General features: G+C 46.2%; 1 protein-coding gene across 1 annotated transcript in view; it reads left to right on the top strand.

The window, feature by feature from the left end:
• LOC122929971 (dymeclin) overlaps positions 1-21,043 on the top strand; it is a 231,439-nt gene that overhangs the window by 10,391 nt on the left and 200,005 nt on the right. Inside the window, exons 3-5 of the mRNA XM_044283443.1 lie at positions 67-139; positions 15,288-15,413; positions 16,982-17,124. Coding sequence (XP_044139378.1) covers positions 67-139; positions 15,288-15,413; positions 16,982-17,124 — 342 coding nt within the window. The remainder of the gene's footprint in view (positions 1-66; positions 140-15,287; positions 15,414-16,981; positions 17,125-21,043) is intronic.

Here is a 21,043-nt window from a genome sequence, read left to right as displayed (position 1 = left end):
ATGACGTTTTCATCTTGACAGTGGTAATGATTTGCCTAACTGTCCCGTTTTTGTTCTTTATAACAGAATCTGACATTGAAGACCTTCTGGAAGAACTGCTGCTTTGCCTCATCCATCTGATTGTAGAAGTTCCTCTTCTGTAAGTAATTATCTTTGTGTCCTGTCAGTTTACAGGAGACTGGGTTTATACATTGAGCCTGTCGGGTGGCAGTGTGCCCTGTGGCTGTGAACCAGGTGACACAACTGGTTTGCTTCAAATTGCCACGGATCCACGTCAAGTACAGGTGAAGCACATAGAAACAGTGGGGCAGATTTATTACGCCTGGCGTTTCATATGCCAGTCTTATCCAAAAGTTTTTGGGAATTTTATTAAGATGCATGCCTGTTGATAAATTTGGAGCATCTTTTAGTTTGCTTTAGAGACAGAAAATGAAATCTACGCTTTCTATGAACAGGCGAAAATTCATGCCACAATTTTTGCCTTTTTCTATCTTCAGACTTGTTAACTTTGTCATATGTTTCTGACACCGCCCCTCACCAAATACTCCCCCCAATTTTCTCTCCAGTTTTAAAAAATGGGAAATTTTCAAATTTTGGTGCAAATATGGCATGGTCCTAAAGATATATAAACTTTTGAAAAGTTTAAATTCCCCTCAATATAATTCACCTGTACTTGTCATGGTTCCTTTGCAAAATGTGTGTATTTTTTGGCCATGTGACACGTTACTGCCCTGCGGGGCCCCAGTGTGAAGACCCAACCTTACTTTCAGGTATTTACAAAATTTCCCTAAGGCTACATGCACATGACTGTGCAGCGTTTTGCGGTCCGCAAATTGTGGATCCGCAGAACACAGATGCCGCCGATGTGCGTTCCACAATTTATGGAACCGGCCGGCCATAATAGAAATGCCTGTTCTTGTCCTCAAAATGGACAAGAATAGGACCTGTTCTATTTTTTTTTTTTTTTGCGGGGTCACGGAACGGTGTGTGCTGTCCACATCTTTTGCGTCCCCATTGAAGTGAATGGATCCTCATAGGAGCTGCAAAAAATGCAATTCTGCAATCCCATTATAGTTTATGGGGTCCGGTGGTGAATGTCAGAATCCGTAAATGCTGGACCCAGTGATCTCTGGCGGAAAGTTCTTTGCTGGATCAGGTTACTGGAGTTGTGAACTTAGTCTTAGTGGCAAATTTTGGTGCAAGTGCTGTTTTTCCTTTTTTGACCACTCTTGCCATTTTGAAAGTTGGCGCAGTATTAAAATGGGCATGCTTTAGCACGATAATGAGTTTCTAGACAGGTTTGTCCTTGCGACTTTTTGAAAATGTTGTAGAAATATTAGCAAAAGCACACCAAGCGGGGGTTGGTGAAGGAAAGAGGAGGATTTTTAGACAGTTTAAAGATGCCCCAAATCTGTCAAGCATTAAAGGGGTACTCCGGGAATTAAGGCTACTTTCACACTAGCATTTATCTTTTCCGGCATAGAATTCCGTCCTAGGGGCTCTATACCGGAAAATAACTGATCAGGCATTTCCCCATGCATTCTGAATGGTTTTATCTCTGGCGAAAAAAACGGAAGACTTGCCTGACTTGCATTTTTTTCCATAGGAATGTATTGGTGCCGGATCCGGCATTCAAAGTACCTAAGGGTACTTTCACACTTGTGTTTTTCTTTTCCGGCATAGAGTTCCGTCACAGGGGCTCTATACCGGAAAAGAACTGATCAGGATTATCCCCATGCATTCTGAATGGAGCCTAATCCGTTCAGTTTGCATCAGGATGTCTTCAGTTCAGTCGTTTTGACTGATCAGGCAAAAGAGAAAACCGCAGCATGCTACGGTTTTCTCTCCGGTGAAAAAAACTGAAGACTTGCCTGAACATCGGATCTGGCATTTTTTCCCATAGGAATGTATTGGCGCCGGATCCGGCATTCAGAATGCCGGATCCGTCGTTCCGGCATGCGCATGCGCAGATCGGTAAAAATGTACAAGACGGATCCGTCGGTCTGAATGACAAGCGGAGAGACGGATCCGTCCTTGCAATGCATTTGTGAGACAGATCCGGATCCGTCTCACAAATGCTTTCAGTCAGCGCGGGTCCGGCGGGCAGTTCCGACGACGGAACTGCCCGCCGGATCACACTGCCGCAAGTGTGAAAGTACCCTAAGAAAATGAAAATACTTAAAGGGATTCTGTCACCAGGATTTCACTTACTGAGCTGTTAACATGACCACATCAGTCTTCACGATTTATATTACAATATACTAGTATTACTGCCCTGTGTCTTGTCATTTGTCTAAAAAAATCACTTTTATTAATATGCAAATTACCTAAATAAGGAGCCCAAGGGGCTGTCCCTCTGTCCGTTGGAGCCCAGCTGCACCCCTTCTCCTTGATGCCCAGCACTGCCCCACTGCTAATCTATTCACTCCTCATCGCCGACCTTATATGCCTGGTGCGCCGTAATCTCGCGCATGCTCTGTGGATAGACCAGTCAGCGCCCGCGCGGTGTCCTGGCATCGGCCTTACAGAACACATTGCGCATGCGCTGACTGGTCTTTCCACGGCGAATGCTCGAGATTACGGCGCACCAGGCATATGAGGTTGGCGATGAGGAGTGAATAAATTAGCAGTGGGGCGGTGCTGGGCTCAAGGAGAAGGGGTGCAGCTGGGCTCCAACGGACAGAGGGACAGCCCCTTGGGCTCCTTGTTTAGGTAATTTGCATATTAATAAAAGTGATTTTATAGACAAATTACAAGACACAGGGCAGTAATACTAGTATGTTGTAATATAAATCGTGAAGACTGATGTGGTCATGTTAACAGCTCAGTAAGTGAAATCCTGGTGACAGAATCCCTTTAAATGTTACTTTATTATAAATATATTTCCAAATACCTTTCATTAGTTATAATGGCTCGTTTTTTCCAGGGAGCAATCAGGGGGAATAAAATGGCCGCCGTCCTATTAGTACACACAAAACCTGTCCAAATCACACAGTAGGACAAGTTACTTTACATCACTGAGCTATAGTCCGTCCTTTCTGTACTTCATGTCTTCTCATGAACTCCATTCCTACAGAGATTCAGCTAAAGATTTATCAGCTGTATTCAAGATCATAGTTCTTGACCAGTAGGAAAGAGCTGTCTCAGCGTCCTCTATCTCAGTGTTGTGAAGTAACTTGTCCTGCTGCGTGATTAGGACAGGCTTTGTGTGTACTAATAGGATGGCGGCCATCTTGTTTCTGCTAATGATTGCTCCCTAAACAAAATGAGCAATTAAAACTAATGAAAGGTATTTAGGAATATATTTATAATAAAGTAGTAATATTTAAGTATTTTAATTTTCTAAATTCCTGGAGAACCCTTTTAAGTTTGGCACACCATAAACTAAATGTAAGTGAAATCAAAACGGACTTCAAAAAGTACCATCTTGATGCATTCCCCATCCATGTGTTTAGATTTAGGGTCTTCCATGTTCTGGCAGCTTTTATATTTGGAAGGCTATAGATGATTGGCCCCAGTCCAGTGTGTGTCCGGTGACTCTAGACCAGGGATCAGCAACCTTCGGCACTCCAGCTGTTGTGAAACTACAATTCCCAGCATGCGCCATTCATTTCTATGTGAGTATCAATTCTTAAAGGGGTTGTCCATCCTTTTTTAAATGATGGTCTAATCTTACCAGCTGATTGGCGGGAATCTGACACCCCGCAGCACCCCCGCTGATCTATGTCGCTCCGGCGCGGAAACTACACGGCACTGTCAACATTGTAGTGGACGGCGCTCACAACTGCAGCCCAGCTCCCACTGAAGTGACTGAGGGAGCCAGGCCGTAGTTACAAGCTTTGTCCACTGCAGAATAGTGGATTCCCGTCAATCAGATATTGATGGTCTAACCTATGAATAGGCCATCAATATAAAAGGAGTGGACAGCGTCTTTAAGAAAGGGATCCCAATAAATATCCCCCAGATAACCCTTCCGCAAATAGCTGTGTCTGCAGACAGCCTGCCTCCATAGCCCATAAATCTGCTCATCTCTGCCTTCACACCGCACTTTGTATTCTCTTCAATTTATGTTCTGTGAGCCCGAATACCGAGAAGACGCCCTCTTTCTCCCCGTGTGCTTTTCTGATAAGCAGCAGTCAGATTTACTGTATGCTAAAAGTGTAAGGTATAAATACATTAATAATGTCACAGGCTGCAGCAAACAGACGCCCCATCCCGCTCCTCCACAATCCAGCCTGATAGACTGAAGTCTCAGCGGTGGGAGAAGGAGACAGACTGTCCGGCTCTGCTGACAGCAGATAAGAAACCACTAGATCTCCAAGAAAGCTGCAAGACCGAGCCCCAACTAGCATTACCTTACATTAAACATGACCAGAAGGTATAAACACCATTACTCTAGCAACTGCATGCCAGATCTATGGCGCTGCTGACACATACCTGATGTATGACCACTGCTCTGAATTACACGCATGTTCCATGGAGTCAGCAAGAGATGGTCAGGTACTGAGTGCAGTCTGCTGGCTGATTATAGTCAATTGATAGAGTTCATTACGGTGCCAAGCACGGGGGCCGCGTCCCTGTACGGTGCCAAGCACGGGGGCCGCGTCCCTGTACGGTGCCAAGCACGGGGGCCGCGTCCCTGTACGGTGCCAAGCACAGGGGGCCGCGTCCCTGTACGGTGCCAAGCACTGGGGCCGCGTCCCTGTACGGTGCCAAGCACGGGGGCCGCGTCCCTGTACGGTGCCAAGCACGGGGGCCGCGTCCCTGTACGGTGCCAAGCACGGGGGCCGCGTCCCTGTACGGTGCCAAGCACGGGGGCCGCGTCCCTGTACGGTGCCAAGCACGGGGGCCGCGTCCCTGTACGGTGCCAAGCACGGGGGGCCGCGTCCCTGTACGGTGCCAAGCACGGGGGGCCGCGTCCCTGTACGGTGCCAAGCACGGGGGGCCGCGTCCCTGTACGGTGCCAAGCACGGGGGGCCGCGTCCCTGTACGGTGCCAAGCACGGGGGGCCGCGTCCCTGTACGGTGCCAAGCACGGGGGGCCGCGTCCCTGTACCGTGCCAAGCACGGGGGGCCGCGTCCCTGTATCGTGCAAAAGTCAATTGATTTCAGTAATGCTAATTAAAATTAGAGTTTTGTGAAAAGGTTCAATATTCTAGGCTCAAAGTGTCACACTCTAGTCAGCTAATTAATCCATACCCCCTGAGCAAAGGAGATTGTGACTTTAGGGTTTCCTAAGCAGTAACCAATAATCATCCAAATTATAACAAATAAAGGCCTGAAATATCTCTCTTTGCATGTAATGAGTCTCATATATTAGTTTCACCTTTTAAGTTGCATTACTGAAATAAATGAACTTTGCACCATATTCTAATTTTCCGAGTTTCACCTGTATGTGGCTCACAGTGACAGCTCTTAATGTCTTTGCTGTCAGTGTCACCAGCCGGAGCGAGCTGGCTGAAAGGAAATTCTTCTCCAGAGGCATCGGCGGGAACACATAATCCTTGGTATGCCAGACTGCAAAGTGAAGCATTGGATGAATGCTAGAGATGTCTGCTTCTGCGTGTTTACCACCAAACGTCACGAGGACGGAGCTGCTGACATGTCACCAGTCCAGCTGTCACTGGGAGTCGGAGCCCCTGATATCTTGATGCCACCAGTATTTATCAGCATCATTCATCTTCTTCTTTCTGTTGGTTTATGACTTATGTATCTGCAGACATTGGCTTTGATCCACAACGTTGAGACGTTGGATAGGGGTTGGAGGCTGCATGTAAGACCGTCTCCCTTAGGAATGCATGAAGCCCTGTAGGGGATGCTTCTACAGCATTGCAAATATGGAGGATTGCTCTTGGAAACAGTGTTGGACTGGGATTCTTTGAGCAAACTGAAGAAGATGATTTCAAGGATGCATGCTCGCCCACCCTCTGTTCACCGCTATGTGACTTCCGAAAATAGGCGAGCACTGGCTTGGCAATTTCCGGCAATCCCATAGTGCTGGATGGAGAGGTGGCCATGCATGTGAGGTGCACCCTCAATTCTCTGCCATGGGACTTTCTGAAAATAGGTGATCACACTCACTCGGCTGTTTATAAACCTTCCATAGCAGAAAATGGAGAGCTCCGTTTGCTGCCCTTCACTTTGGAGATGGAAGCCGGGTCCAGAGGTAGGACCTGTCTGATGTGTGGCCTTCTCCTCGCAATATGCCTTCAATGTCTGAGATGGGAATACGCCGTTATAGTGGCCATACACATTAGATAAATGTTGGCCGAACCTGCCGATTTCAGCAGGACTCTACGGCCATTTAATGGTTGAGACATCCAGTGTAAGGGGCAAAGAAGGATTGGTCATGTTGGATTTCAACATGCCTGATCCATTGTTCTCATAGGAGGTAGGCTTCTGCAAGAGGTGTCTGGGGAGCAGCAGACTCCCCTCTTCTCATTGAGAACACATACATGCTCAGCCAAGCTGAATGCACAGTATGCAGGTGTATGGGGAGGGGAGGTTAGGAAGGTTAGCCGTCGGCCAAAACAAGCGTCGTGTGGCACCTATACAGCGACACAGAACATGTGGAGAACAGGTCGCATCGTTGATCGTTGATGGGTTACTTTGTTAAAAGACACTAAACCATTCTCACCAATTATCTCCAAATTCAGAATTGTCTTCTGTTGGACTTCTCATCTGGAGTATAGGCCCTTAAAGGGATTGTCCACAATAGGTAAAAAGTCTGTGGGTACACCTGGCCATGGGTTCTGCTTAGTATTCACATTCAGACCCAATTACTTGACTTGAAGGAATGGAGATAAGCAGCTGTCAAAGACCTCTGGCACCGACATTTCTGATCCCTGCCTCCCCCAACTGGAAAGTAGAAGCTGCCCGCGTACACATAGGATTGTGAATGGATCGTGTCCAAATCCCAGTGGTCACGACTCCTAATGCGTATGGCCTGTTTTAGGAGTGAGATGTGACCATCACGCCCCTTTTCCATCAAACAGATGCAAATATCACCAGATTTACATCATCAGGACCCAATAATCTAAGCAGGAGAGGTGATAAATGTGAGATTGTCGGGGGTGAGACCACTGGGACCCCCACTGATCCAAAAGAACAGTCTTTTAAACATGTCTGATATGATTAAGCCGCAGTTCCAGACATGGCCAAGAGCCAGACTGGCGCTGTTTCCGGAATAAGGAGCACAACCTCATCGTAAGTTAAAATGAGATCCTCGTATACGGTGTACAGTACCTGTAATGACGTAAACGTCCACCTCTTATTAGCATTTTGGGAGTCAGTGATTTGATATTTAAAATTGGTAAATGGACGATTAGAGACCCTCTTGTGGCAGACACAGCCTCAGTCGTACTAGCGAACTTTCGTGAGAACCTGTCTAAAGGCTCACTTCTTGGCGAGTTCAAAGGCCGTGGTCCTCCGGGCAGCTCGGCCTTGTGCACAGTTCTCTCGGGGTAATCGGTGGTCAGTAATAAGGGACCGACATCCTTGGCCCCGGTGTCAGAGCCGGAATGTTCTAATGAGGTCAGATAGTGGGATAGAGGTCTCCAGGGATGGACGGTGGAGTCAATCACCCAGTTTTACAATAACAAGCCTGAAGCCTCTTCTAATGAGGGGATCCCTGTGTAGAAGAGCCTCCTTATCTCGAAGAGCCTCATGTCCTACACATGTATATCGGTGAAACGGCGCAGTCCTAGTTGTCTCCCTGCGTATTAGAAGTCTACAGCTGAGAATTCTCATACTGACATATTATGGGTCCATTATACGGTTGTGAGCGTGAATGAAAGTTGCCATACATATTGGACAAGTGTCAGCCGACCTTCTAATGTATACGGAGGTGTCCTGACTTTTCCCCCAATGGCAGATGTTGGGTGAAAGAAGGGTTAGGCATGTTGAACTTTGAGAGATGACCTATCAGAGGCATAGTCCCTTGTCTCTACTGAGCACACATGAACACTTGGCCAAGCCCAGAGTGCATGTCTATAGGGATGGGGTGGGGGCTGGTTAGGAGACATAGCCATCAGTGAAATGACCATTCACTTGATAGCGGTCTAAAGTGCACGCCAGCTTTAGGATTGTCATACATTAGGGGTCAGACGGCTGTTTTCTGGGTGACTTGTCTTTTGAGGGTTGTCCTGAGAAGGTTGTTGTTCTGGAAGGCAGTGCCCCTTGGTACTTGGGAACTTGGTTCTCCTTGAAGGGGTTGTCCTGGCATCCCCGCTGATCAGCTGTTTGAAGAGAAGGCAGCACTCGTACTCTTCTAACAGCTGATCGGCAGGGTGTCGGGAGTCGGATCCCCGCTGATCTGATACTATAGGTTATCAATAGTAAAAAGTGGACAACCCCTTTAAGGAGCTCCGCTGTATATGGAGATTTAGTGACAAAGCTCCATGGGAAAATAATACGCAAATAGCTGTCTCCTAGAGAAAGAGAGCCGTCTTGCTAGCGCCACCTTCTGGAAGCCTCTCCAATGTCATAAGCTAAAATGATCCACTCTTCTCTATGGATGATGGGAATCCTTGTACGGAGATGTGCAGTATTATATACAGTTTCAGTGCTACTATAGATTGCTGTCATTGGTGATTTGTTAGGAAATGTTTATCCTGGAATGCTAGGAGTTGTAGTATCACAGAATAACAGCCTGTATTTCTGATATTACCCAGGGCTCTAATTCATCCTTCGCACACTCTTTAGTTTTATGATCTGCTGTCTTAAAGCAGACCTGTCACGTCTCCGGTGGTAACTACCTGCATTCCCCATCTAATAATTCTTAGACTCTGTGCTGTGCCATTCCGTAATTATTCCTGCTAGAAATAATGAATGAGTTCCCAGCAGCTTGCAGTAAAGGTACCGAGGGGTGTTACCAGTTAAGGGTGTGTCCAAGCAAAGTCTGACACCAGCAGCACTGATTGGACTGAGTCAGACACACCCATTATTGGTAACACCCAACTGGACCTTTACTGCAGACTGCTGGAAATTCATTTTGAAGCTTCTAGCAGGAATAATATATGAATGGCACATCATAGAATCATAAGAATTGATGCTCCACAACTGTAATTACATGGGGAAGGCAAGTAGGTGACAGGTCCTTTTTTAAAGGGGCACTCCTCCAAAGTTGGTCTTCTGACTTCCTGTAGACACATATCAGAAGATTCCATGAACTTGAACCACCAACAGCTTCTAGAATAAAGAGGCTATGATGCTATATAAAGTACCTACTGTAAATCGTCCTCTGGCACCTCTAAAACACTGGAAGTCACAATGTATTTAAAGGGGATTGTCTTATTATTCACAGCATAGGTGATAAGTGTGGGGTCTAAATGCTGGATCCCCTGCCGATCACGAGGAAAGGGGCATACGTGTCCACCACACAATTCATTTAGACCCGTGCTGATCAAACACATCACCTATGCTGCGGATATTGGATAAGTTGTCTTAATGGGAAAATCCTTTTAAGGCAGCAAGTTAAAACAATAACAGCGCCACTCCTGTCCACAGGTTGTGCATGGTATTGCAGCTCTTTCACTTTATTGGAGCTGAGCTGCAATACCAGGCACAACCTGTGGACAGGTGGGGCGCTGCTTCTGGAAGAAGGCGGCCATGTTTTTCTAATCTCGTACAAAATATTCTCCGTAGGATCTGGCGATCTCAGAGAGACGCGAGGTACATGGTTTACATGATTGATTTGCATCGTCTGACTCGTCAGCCCCGTTGCTGATTTATCCCGTAAAATGTCCACCTCTGTATAAATAAAGCCGATTGATCTTCCTTTTTCGACCTGGTTTTCAGTGCGTTTGTTGGTGACCCCGGTGACATTCAGCGCCATGTTCTTGCCCTCTCCCCCGCATGCTGATTGTTTTCTAAATGTGAGGTCAAAATACTAGGAAGCAGTCAGCGCTATATATCCTGTTTCTGATTGCAGTATATTGTGCGAGGGACAATGTATGTGTGCCGGCATTGACACGGTGCCAGTCATACCAGGCCATCCTGCCGTCAGGCACTCGCTTCCTTCCTACTCCATTGACTCTTTCCTCAGATAGCCCCTCATTATTCGCCGTCCCTTCTATTTTAATGTCTCAGCCGTTCAGCTTTCCCTTTTATTCTATTTCAGGATGACTGCACATACACAAGTCCCTTCTTAAGAAAATTCCATGTCGTCACTTAAAAAAAAGTGTGAAATTATTTTGAATTTTGAAAGGGAAAAATACAGGAAAATGTTAAAAAAATTAAAAAAAGGGTAAAATTTATTAAAGGGGTATTTCCGTCTTAAAAAGTAATGGGATATCTTTAGGATGTGCCACCCACTTCATGATGTGTGGGGGTCCAACATCTAAGAATGAAGGGGCTCATACTCCTGCCCAGCAGCCTGTTCACTGTTTATCTCTGCGCAGCGGACCCTCGACCACCCATGGTGGAGGAAAGTGCAGTGAATGGGGGTTATCAGAGTTCCTAAAAAAATGGCTTAAGGGGAAGTAGAGAACTTCTACGGTAGTCACCCACAGCTCCCGTGATGCCGCTCTGCTGCCCCCCGTCGGTGTTGTGCTGTCCACTGCTGAGGGCATGGTTGGCTGCAGCTGTCACGTGGGTAAAAAAGGATGTCAGTGTTGCAGCCAAGTAGACAAAGACCGACGGGGAGCACCATAGAGGCGCAGGAGCAGCGGGCTATTTAAACGGGTTGTCTGAATGTTTAATACTAATCAGTATGTGGTTGGCGGGGTCTGACTCGTCACGTTCATTGGTCACATGGTTTATGTGCAGCTCAGTCCCGTTCAAGTGAATAGGCCTGGGCTGCAATACCAGGCACATCCACTATCCAATGAATGGCGCTGTTCATAGTAAGCTCTGAGATGGCTGCAGCACTCACCGGAGCTCTACAGCCTCTTAAAACAGTTGATCGACTTGAAGGGGCTGAGCTGCACCTAGGCCACACGACTGATGTACGATGACACCACAGCCTTTTCATACTGCGGATCATATATTGATGGCCTATCCTGAGAATAAGTCATCAATATTCTACTCCTGGAAAACCTAAAGGACTTGTTCAGTCTTTTAAATAAGGCTTTTAAAGGAGTTTTCCAAGATGAGATAAACGTGGCGGCTTTCTTCCAGTGCCACACTTTGCCTTGGGTTGTATCAGCCGTTGCAGCTTGGCCGTCATTGGGGATAAGCTGCACTACTGCACACAGCCTGTGGACAGGCGTGGAGCTGTTCTTAGAAGAAAGCCGCTATGTTGTTTTATATTTCTGGATAACCCCTTAATCAAGGTTTCTGCTTGCTTCCAGTGAATGTAACTGTAACCTGCACGGGATAAGAGCTGCTTACCACACATCCCTGCAGTTTGTTACAATGTATCAGTGCAGGACAGATTGACGGCCTTTTAATTAATAATGCTAACAAAGTGGCAGCGTCATGGTCTTGCTGAGGAGAGAATATTTGTGGTTTGCGAACCTCACTCCACATCAACATGAACGGATCAATTCCGTTTCCAATTTTTTAAATCGTGGGAGATATTTACTTGGCCCACAATAATTGATCTTTACTGACGGACGACACTGATTTCCGCCGCCAGCGCAGGCAGCACACATCGCTGGCTTTCTTACACTGATGCGGTGTTAGATAAATGTGATAATAATCCGTCATGTAATCTCCGGAGGCTTCCAGGCCAGCATTGTGAGAGCCCGGCTCCAGTCATTTGTTGTGATACTCTGACAAATCCGCTTCCTCGTCCGGGCTGTGACTGCAAGCGTGTCTGCGGGCTTGTCAAAATAATCTGTGTCCTGGGGTGATAATAGCTACAAGCTCTTTTACAAGTTCTAAAACTTTAACCTATGTCCAAAGCAAAGTGTGAAGAATGATTTTTTTTTAAAGCATTATAATGCGTATCAATGAGCGCTGTTATATAATTGGTATAACTGGTATAATTAAATATACTTTATTACTCACCTTGTATTGATCTTGATTTAGATCCTGTATTATACCCCAGAGCTGCACTCACTATTCTGCTGGTGGAGCCACTGTGTACGGATGTAGCAGGGTTAACACTCATGCTTTATGAGACATGTTATCTAAACTAAATGCAACTAAATGTGTTAAGCAATTGCTTTTCAATGGCTTTTGTTTCAAGATAACGCGATGAGTTAAGAAATTTGAGTTAGGGTACTTTCACACGTTTTTCTTTTCCGGCATAGAGTTCCGTCCTAGGGGCTCTATACCGGAAAATAACTGATCAGGCATATCCCCATGCATTCTGAATGGAGAGTAATCCCTTCAGTTTGCATCAGGATGTCTTCAGTTCAGTCGTTTTGACTTATCAGGCTTTAACGGTTTTATCTCCGGCGAAAAAAACTGAAGACTCGCCTGAATGCCGGATCCGGCATTTTTTTCCATAGGAATGTATTAGTGCCGGATCCGGCATTCAAAATACCGGAATGCCGGTAAAAAATTGATCCGTTTTGCCTGATGACACCGGAAAAACGGATCCGGTATTGCGATGCATTTTTCTGACTGATCAGGCATTTTTCTGACTGATCAGGATCCTGATCAGTCTGAAAAATGCCTGATCAGTCAGAAAAAATGACATCCGTTTGCATACAGTTTGCCTGATCAGGCAGTCAGTTCAGGCAACGGAACTGCCTGGCGGAATCAAACAACGCAAGTGTGAAAGTACCCTTAGGAGTATGAGTGTTACCCCTGCTACATCTGTACATACATTATATTACTTATCCTGTACTGATCCTGAGTTACATCCTGTATTATACTCCAGAGCTGCACTCACTATTCTGCTGGTGGAGTCGTTGTGTACATACATTACTTATCCTGTACTGATCCTGAGTTCCATCCTGTATTATACTCCAGAGCTGCACTCACTATTCTGCTGGTGGAGTCACTGTGTACATACATTACTTATCCTGTACTGATCCTGAGTTACATCCTGTATTGTACTCCAGAGCTGCACTCACTGTTCTGCTGGTGGAGTCACTGTGTACATACATTACATTACTTATCCTGTACTGATCCTGAGTTACATCCTGTATTGTACTCCAGAGCTGCACTCACTATTCTGCTGGTGGAGTCACTGTGTACATACATTACTTATCCTGTACTGATCCTGAGCTACATCCTGTATTAGACTCCAGAGCTGCACTCACTATTCTCCTGGTGGAGTCACTGTGTACATACATTACTTATCCTGTACTGATCCTGAGTTACATCCTGTATTATACTCCAGAGCTGCACTCACTATTCTGCTGGTGGAGTCACTGTGTACATACATTACTTATCCTGTACTGATCCTGAGTTACATCCTGTATTGTACTCCAGAGCTGCACTCACTGTTCTGTTGGTGGAGTCACTGTGTGCAATAATTATTTTTTCTGGTCCTTGCTTCTTCTCGCTTCCTTGTCCCGGATTGAAAAGTGCCAGAAAAGGGCCTCTCATCCAGTCTTTGGCTGTAGTGGTGACCCGTCGGCTGGGTGGTCCTTTCCTGGAAAGGAGGGACAATTATACAAAAATTCCTCAACATCAGATGTTGGCGGTAATGAGGATCGGGCGTGTTGAGTCAGGGCATTCTCATATATATTTGGCCGATATGTACCATGTATGGCCAGCTCTTTAATATGAGCATCATGGACAGGTATTGGAGTTCTTCCTGTCTATATGGAGGGGGGCACTTGCTATATTATCTCTTGTCCCTGGTGGATCCTTCAGGTGTAGCGAAAACCATTTTTTAAACAGTCTCCGATGTCTTTTAGCATTTTGTGCCCTTTCTCCATAAGGTGATGAAAACCCTTCTCCTTGGTGTTCATTACTGTAAAGGAACAGAAGCTTGCTTCTTCCCGCTGCAGAGCCTGCGCTGCCCCACCATGTAAACAGCACATTAGATATAATTACTGGACATAGGATAGATAGAACATGAATTTGGGATGATTTCAGGAGAATGTTTTCTTTGGAGGCAGCGTACAAGAACTTGGGGCCAAACATCATTTCCTTCATTCCTCCCCCTCCACGGGTCTGATGATAGCACTGGGAATATCATCGATGCTCTGACCTGAGCTGCACAGGAAGAGAACACCTAGTACTCGGTAATAACAATTTAACTCAATTTTCGGACGTCGGAAAAGTGATATTGAATCTTGTTTTTCTGCAAGACCCAAACTCGTTTTTTTTTTTTTTCCTGTGCTTCTTCAGTCCTAAATCCTGTGAGTACGTTTTAAATTAACGCCTTCACAATTTACAATATCTGTAGTGTAAAGGGAAGAGATTGGGCTACTCAAATGTAGTTCCTTGTAGACATGTACTTGTACACATTATTCGCGATTGTAAAACTAGCAAAATACTTCCTATAAAGTGAATGTAGGCCCATGAATATCATTGTGTGTTTGTAATATAAATAGGATCAGGATTCTGTGCAGATTGTTCAAAGATATCTTCATATTAGTCCAAATGTTGTGGAAATGTTGTATAACATTTTTTATGCCTTTTGGCCACCACTAGAGGGAGCTTACGAGCTTCCTGTATACTGTTTATGTACTGATCTCAGTAATCACTGTTTGCAGTGAGCTCCCTCTAGTGGTGACTGCAGGTATCTGATATGCTTTCTTTTAAATGGAATCTGTCACCCTGAAATCCATTGCTTCATTCTGGTGAAAAGGTACTTTTAATCCATATGCAAATAGGCAGTTAAGTGCACGAAGGGTAGGCCCAAGCCACTCTTTGCACCCTTGCTCCTCCTGCTTCCTCTGCCAGCCTTCCTCTCCTTCTTTATTGACAGGGCCAGGCGAGATGACTGATGATTCTCGTCTTCTCTCACGGTAAATGCAGGGTAATTTCCACAGCCCTGTAGAGTTGCCACCTACTTTCTATGGGCTCGGCTGTCTCCGGCGCTCCCCCACAAATGAATGGAGCAGCAGAGTGCATTTTTGACCAGCTGCTCCATCTGTTTCAGGACGGCTCTACAGGGTATGTGGCCCTGTTCCACATGATCGGTGGGGGGTCCCAGCAGTAGGACCCTCCCCCCACCAATCTGATACTTATCCCCTATTTTGTGTATAGGGGATAACTTGTTATAGCCAGAATACCCCTTTAACACCATCATCATGGTTTGATTAAGGAATAGTTTCCAAAGCAGAAAAAAAAAGCATCAGCGATTGTGGTCATAGCACATTTTGTTGTAGACTTCTGCAGCACTTTTTACCCTGGACTGCGCATGAACGTGGCTGTACGTGTTGTACTATCCACATCCACGTGTGCATACTGTTTATGTGCTGTTTTCTCTTCCAGTGATATAACCTACAGCATCCTGCTAGAAGCCATTACTACTCTCGTAGTGTTCCTGTCCTACCAGCTCTTCCGTAAGGAGATCATCCATGAAAGCATGGTCCACAAATACCTGATGCAAGGCCGCTGGTAAGTCGCCATGAGCTGTGCAGTTGCCGCACAGCAACATTTGATCGCATGAGAGTCATTGGATGGCAGCAATGAGACCTCCGAATTTTCTTACGAGCTTTGAGAAAAGGACCCAACAGTTCAGTCCAAGCAGGATGAGGGCGGGAGGGCTGCTTTAACCCCATTTCCGACTCTGCAGCTTGGTCTTGTTTGAAAGCTCACAATAGAAGCTTCAAAACAAGACCAGGATTGTAGCATGACAAGACTCCCATCTCTAGCTGCTGCACAGCCCAAGATATGATGTATTAATGTGGAACCCCCTTCAGCTGGCTGTGATCTCAGCCAGCCTGGGGGAGGAGGGGGGGCAGTGAGAGTGCTGACAGGTTGCAGGGAGGAGAAAAAAAAATTCTCTCTCATGACCCCAAACGGGAAGGTAACACGGACTTCTGTGCATGTTATCTGTCTTCCTCTCTTCCATCAGAGAGCATACTTGCTCCTGTCACTTTTTTTCCTTGTCCATCTAATCACCCCTCTCTGCCAAAGTAGGCCATTTATTGACACCATGAACCAGATGCTTACCAGAGTTTGAATCACGGTGTCAAATAAGACGCACCAAGTACTTGTACCCCTCACACGCAAACATCAATATGGGGGCACATTTATTAAGACCGGCGTTTTAGACTCCGGTCTTAATAAAGGCCTTGTGCTGGCGGTGGAACAGCTGAAATGATCAAGAAGCACCTACCTCTCCATAACTTCGACTCATCCAGTGCCAGTTCTAAATGTAAGACGCTTCCGAGCTTTCTTACATTTTGACTTTTTTCTACTCCTAAAACAGGCTGGCGTAGAAGATGGTGAATGAGACGGGCCTGACAGCCCGTCTCCTTCCCCGCCCATGCCATGCTTACAGTTTTAGACCTGGCGTAAGCTGGACGAAGTCTCAGATAACGTTGCAACGGTTGCACTCCCATCTATATATTTATGGCATACAGCTAGGATATGCCATAACTGTTCAGTGGTTGCGGGTACTACCTCTGGTTCCCCCTCTTACCTCAAGAATAGAGCCCTGCCATGAATTAAGAGCACGCCGCGCATGCACGACCTTCTCCATTCACTGCTATGGGACTTCAGAAAATAGCAGAGTGCAATTGCGCGGTTATTTGCTGAAGTTTCATAGCAGTGAATGGGGAGAGTGCCTCTCTTGTGCAGCATACTTTTCATTCGTGGCAGGGTCCCATTCTTGAGATGGGACCCACACCTGTTCGAAAATGCCATAAACATCCAGTTGGGGCCACCCCTTTAAGGGACTCCCTGATCAACAGCAGAATGGGAGGTATTGCCACAAGTGAACGAGGCTGAGTTGCAGTTCCAGGAACATCTGCACGCACAGGTTACCCCTAGCATCAATCTGATCCCCGCGTTCAGGCATAGTCTATGAAACCCCATTAGTTTAGAGGCGCCATCACCTCACTGTTGCTTTTTTTTTTTCTACTACAAACATTGCCAAAGTTGTAAAAGTCCCAGCCGGAGTAAGAGTGCACAACTTTTTGGATCTTCATGTCGTGTTTTTCCTTCTCTCCCTCTGGCAGTCTTCCTTACACGAGTCGACTGGTGAAGACGTTACTGTATAACTTCATCAGACAGGAGAAAAGCCCGCCGCCGGGATCCCACGTCTTCCAGCAACAGGCAGATGGGGGCGGTCTGCTCTATGGCCTGGCCTCCGGGGTGGCAAGTGAGTAACACCTGTTTTTTTTACTTATGTATGGGCTTATTAGAGTAGGTCATAAGGGGGGCGCACACATGGTGTGGTGGTCTTGGTGCGATTTTTGGGAAAAAACAAAAAAAACTAAATGATTGCACATTCAGATGACGACAATGATGGGTTACCTCAGGGTCCTGCCCTGATGCTTGGGTAAAAGTGGCCACTTGTTCCTACCCCGATCTATTAGTGCCTCAGTGGTGGGGCCCCCAGCTGCCAGACATTTTATCACCTATCCTGTGGGGCTGCCCTTTTAATAGAGACCTTATAAAATGCCCTTAAAGGGACACTGACAGGCCCATAAAGCATATTTAGGTATATATATATATATGACAGTATAGGTCTTATAAAGGGTATTAGAATCATCTAAGTATCCCCCCTGTCCGCCTCATAAATACAGTAAAAAGAAGTTTTATAACCTGCTTTCTTGGTGTTCAATCTGCCCAAGGGGCGGTGCTTCATATCAACTTGCGCCCAGCCAGCCTCGCCACAACTGCCGTTTGAAGCGCCGCCCATCAATATTCACTGAGCTGGGCGGCTACTCTGAAGCGCTGTACTAGTGTCCCCGGCCATCTTCAGCGCATGCGCCCGGCACGGGATCGCATCGCGCGTCTGCTGTATGCGCATGCGCCGGGTACAGCGCATGCGCATAAAGCAGACGCGCGATGCGATCCCTTTTTAAGGCGTCGGGTGAAGTGCAGCTGCTTGTCTAGGTGCTATGACCAGTGCTGTCCACTAGGGGACACTAGTTGCACATGGTAATCACCTAGAGCGGCTGTATTTGCTGCCTGGCAGGCGACGTTTGCCGCGTCCCTGTGATGTCTATTATGTGCTTTGGTTGCCGTGTGTTTATCGCACAGTTTGTTTTGGCCTCCTGGTTAACAGCGCCATTAGAGAATCTCCCTGCGCCGCCTCTGTAATTTATTTCTTAGACCTTTTCCGTTCTTTTTTCTTAATCGTGTAATGTACTGTGATTACACATTTTCCTCCATTGCTCAGCGCTGTTGATATATTATAGTGCTGGTCATTAGTCTCGCGCCCTTTCTCTGATATTGTTGGGAGGAATTGCTGTGAGTTCTTGCATTGCTGACCTGTAACCCCTTCTTTTCTGGGGTGCGCTCACCCCCCGCTGAATCGGCTTACAATTGTATACATCACCTACCGCAGTGCAGTACTTCGTAAATGTATGAACCGATGCAGCAGTGCCGACTATGTTGGTGGAGTTTTCTATGGGGCCCAATGTAGTATCGCTGTTCAGACACAACAGGCAAAATAAATGTGGCTCTTCTATAAAATCTAAAAATATGCGATTATGAATAATATGGGAGCTGGTAATAAATCTTAGCTTACGTTTAATCAGCCAAAATTGGACCTGCTCCCATTTGTAGGGGGACTGCCTATACAGGAGCAGCCTAAGGGTACGCTCACACGTGGCTCAATCTACCGTGAAACTATGGACAGAGTGCAAAGTGGTTGGGATCTTGAAAACCGTCATTCACACGCTGCAGAAGAAATACGTGCAGTCGAGATTTTCAATCCGCACCTTGGATTTCACTCTTTGCAACACACAGGGAGAAATCTGCAGCAAAATTGAAGACCAATCCATAAGCGGATTTTGCAGAAAAAAAAGTTAGCAGACTCTATGGAGAATCCGCCTTGCGTGGCCGTACCAGTCATTGGCGGCTTTTTTTTCCCTGTGCTTTCCCTTCTATATGTGTGAAAGTGGTTTTCCGATATTTTTTAACTGATCCTTATCCTCTGGATAAGTTATCAGTGTCTGATCAATGGGAATCCAATACCAGGACCCCCGCCGATCGGCTGTTTAATAAAAGGCACCGGCGCTCTCAGCTCACCAAGCACAGCGCCGTACATTGTATAGTGGCCGTGCTTGGTATTGCAGCTCAGCCCCATTCACTTCAGCAGGGCTGAGCTGCCTCTAGGCTATGTGAGCCATGAATGTGAGATCACATGGCCTAGGAAAAGCTGAGAGAAGCCCGCCGCGCTCACAGGAGCACCAGTGCCTTCTTAAACAGATAATTGGCAGGGGTCCCAGTTGTCGGACCCCCACCGATCAGTTAAAAAGTGTCAGAAAACCTCTTTAAAGCCTAGGCTGTATGGGCCATATATGCTGGGAAAGCTCCTGGTACATATGTCAGACATATCCATCGTACCCCAGCACCCTCCATTGGGCTGTGATGCATATTGTAATGAAATATAAATATAATTTATTGACACAATTTATAAATGACAATCCATACGTGAAACCAAGTGCAGGAAAAGGCGACATCCACATCAGGAGACACAACTGGCGACTCAATCCCCATTATTATTATGTATAAAGTGCAAGTGCATATAAGTATCTTATACATACAGAGTCTATTTACCCATTATGTGTCTCCTCTGGGATGGCGCCAGCCACATAATGGGTAAATAGACTCTGTATGTATGAGATACTTACATGCACTTGCACTTTAATATTATGTATAATGGGGATTGAGTTAACAGTTGTGTCTCCTGATGTGGATGTCGCCTTTTCCTGCACTTGGTTTCATGTATGAATTGTCATTTATATATCGTGTCAATAAATTATATTTATATTTCATGCGGTCTGGTAATTTTTATTGGCATATAGTTATACACTTTTTTGCCATAGGGATGAGTGGATTGTGTTATGCATGGTATTGATGTGTATGGATAGTTGTTTCATCCATTAATTTTTTGATGATTTATGGCTTACAGTATTTTGGATGTGTTATGCATATTGCTATAGCCTTTGTTTTATTTTGCATTGGAGCCTATGGGCGACATATGCACTGCAGTGCCGTACGTCAGAGTCCATCTGGAGGCGGTATACATCAGGAAATGAAGCCCATGTAATGGACTTAACCTCTAGAACAGGGATGCTCAACCTGCGGCCCTCCAGCTGTTGCTAAACTACAACTCCCAGCATGCCTGGACAGCCTACAGCTATTTAGGGCATGCTGGGAGTTGTAGGTTTGCCACAGCTGGAGGGCCGCAGGTTGAGCATCCCTGCTCTAGGATGTTTGAGGATCTGGGCGTGACATGCTGTACCCATTGTACCACTCCGTTCACTCTTCACTCCATCCCTTCCTTGCCCCACTCCCCACGTGGCGTTGCACTTTGGCACCAGCGCGCTTCCTATTGGCCACGTTGGTAGAGACGGCGCTCCCACCAGCTCGTTATCCTGATTTATATGCTGAGGGAAAAAACTCATTAAGGACTTTCTTGTCCTTCTCCCTGTGAGATGAGATTTTCCCCCCATAAGGAATTTATTTCAGCGAGCCAGGCGAGCTTGACTTCAGAGCCTCCTCCGTGTGCCGCACACAATTAGCTCTGTCCTCGCTCTGCCTATTGTTCCTCTGCCAGCTGTTTCATATTGCTGTCCCTTTTAATGTGTTTTCCATGGCATCTTTAACTAGCTGCATTCCAGTGCGGGGTGGCGTCCTCTTGAGGACATTCTTGGGTATTTCCTTTGCTTGCGAGACCCAAGGCTTTGATGAGAAATGGATCCATCGTGCATACCTCAACTGCACCTAAGAGCTGGCACGTAGGAGGGAGACTGGACAAGCCCTAAAGCTGGGTGACCACTGACTCCGACAGTCCCATAGAGATGAATGAGGCAACAGCACGCATGCTCCACCACCTATACATCCATACGAGGGGACAAAGGACACCCTTTTCTTATGATTGGTGGGGGGTGGGGGGGGAGAGACCCGGGGAGAGACCCACTGATCAGATACTTCCTATCCATAATCCTATGGATACGTTTAAATTTATAAGATTCATTTTGACAATCCCTTTAACACCCCTCTATGAGCACCAGAGCTAAAAGAGCATTTGACAGGATTTATTATATGGCAATTGATTGAAT

Source organism: Bufo gargarizans, chromosome 1, assembly GCF_014858855.1.
Source record: "Bufo gargarizans isolate SCDJY-AF-19 chromosome 1, ASM1485885v1, whole genome shotgun sequence".
NCBI lineage: Eukaryota > Metazoa > Chordata > Amphibia > Anura > Bufonidae > Bufo > Bufo gargarizans.
The sequence above is the reverse complement of the archived record's forward strand: the minus strand, read 5'-3'. Positions and strand labels throughout refer to the sequence as shown.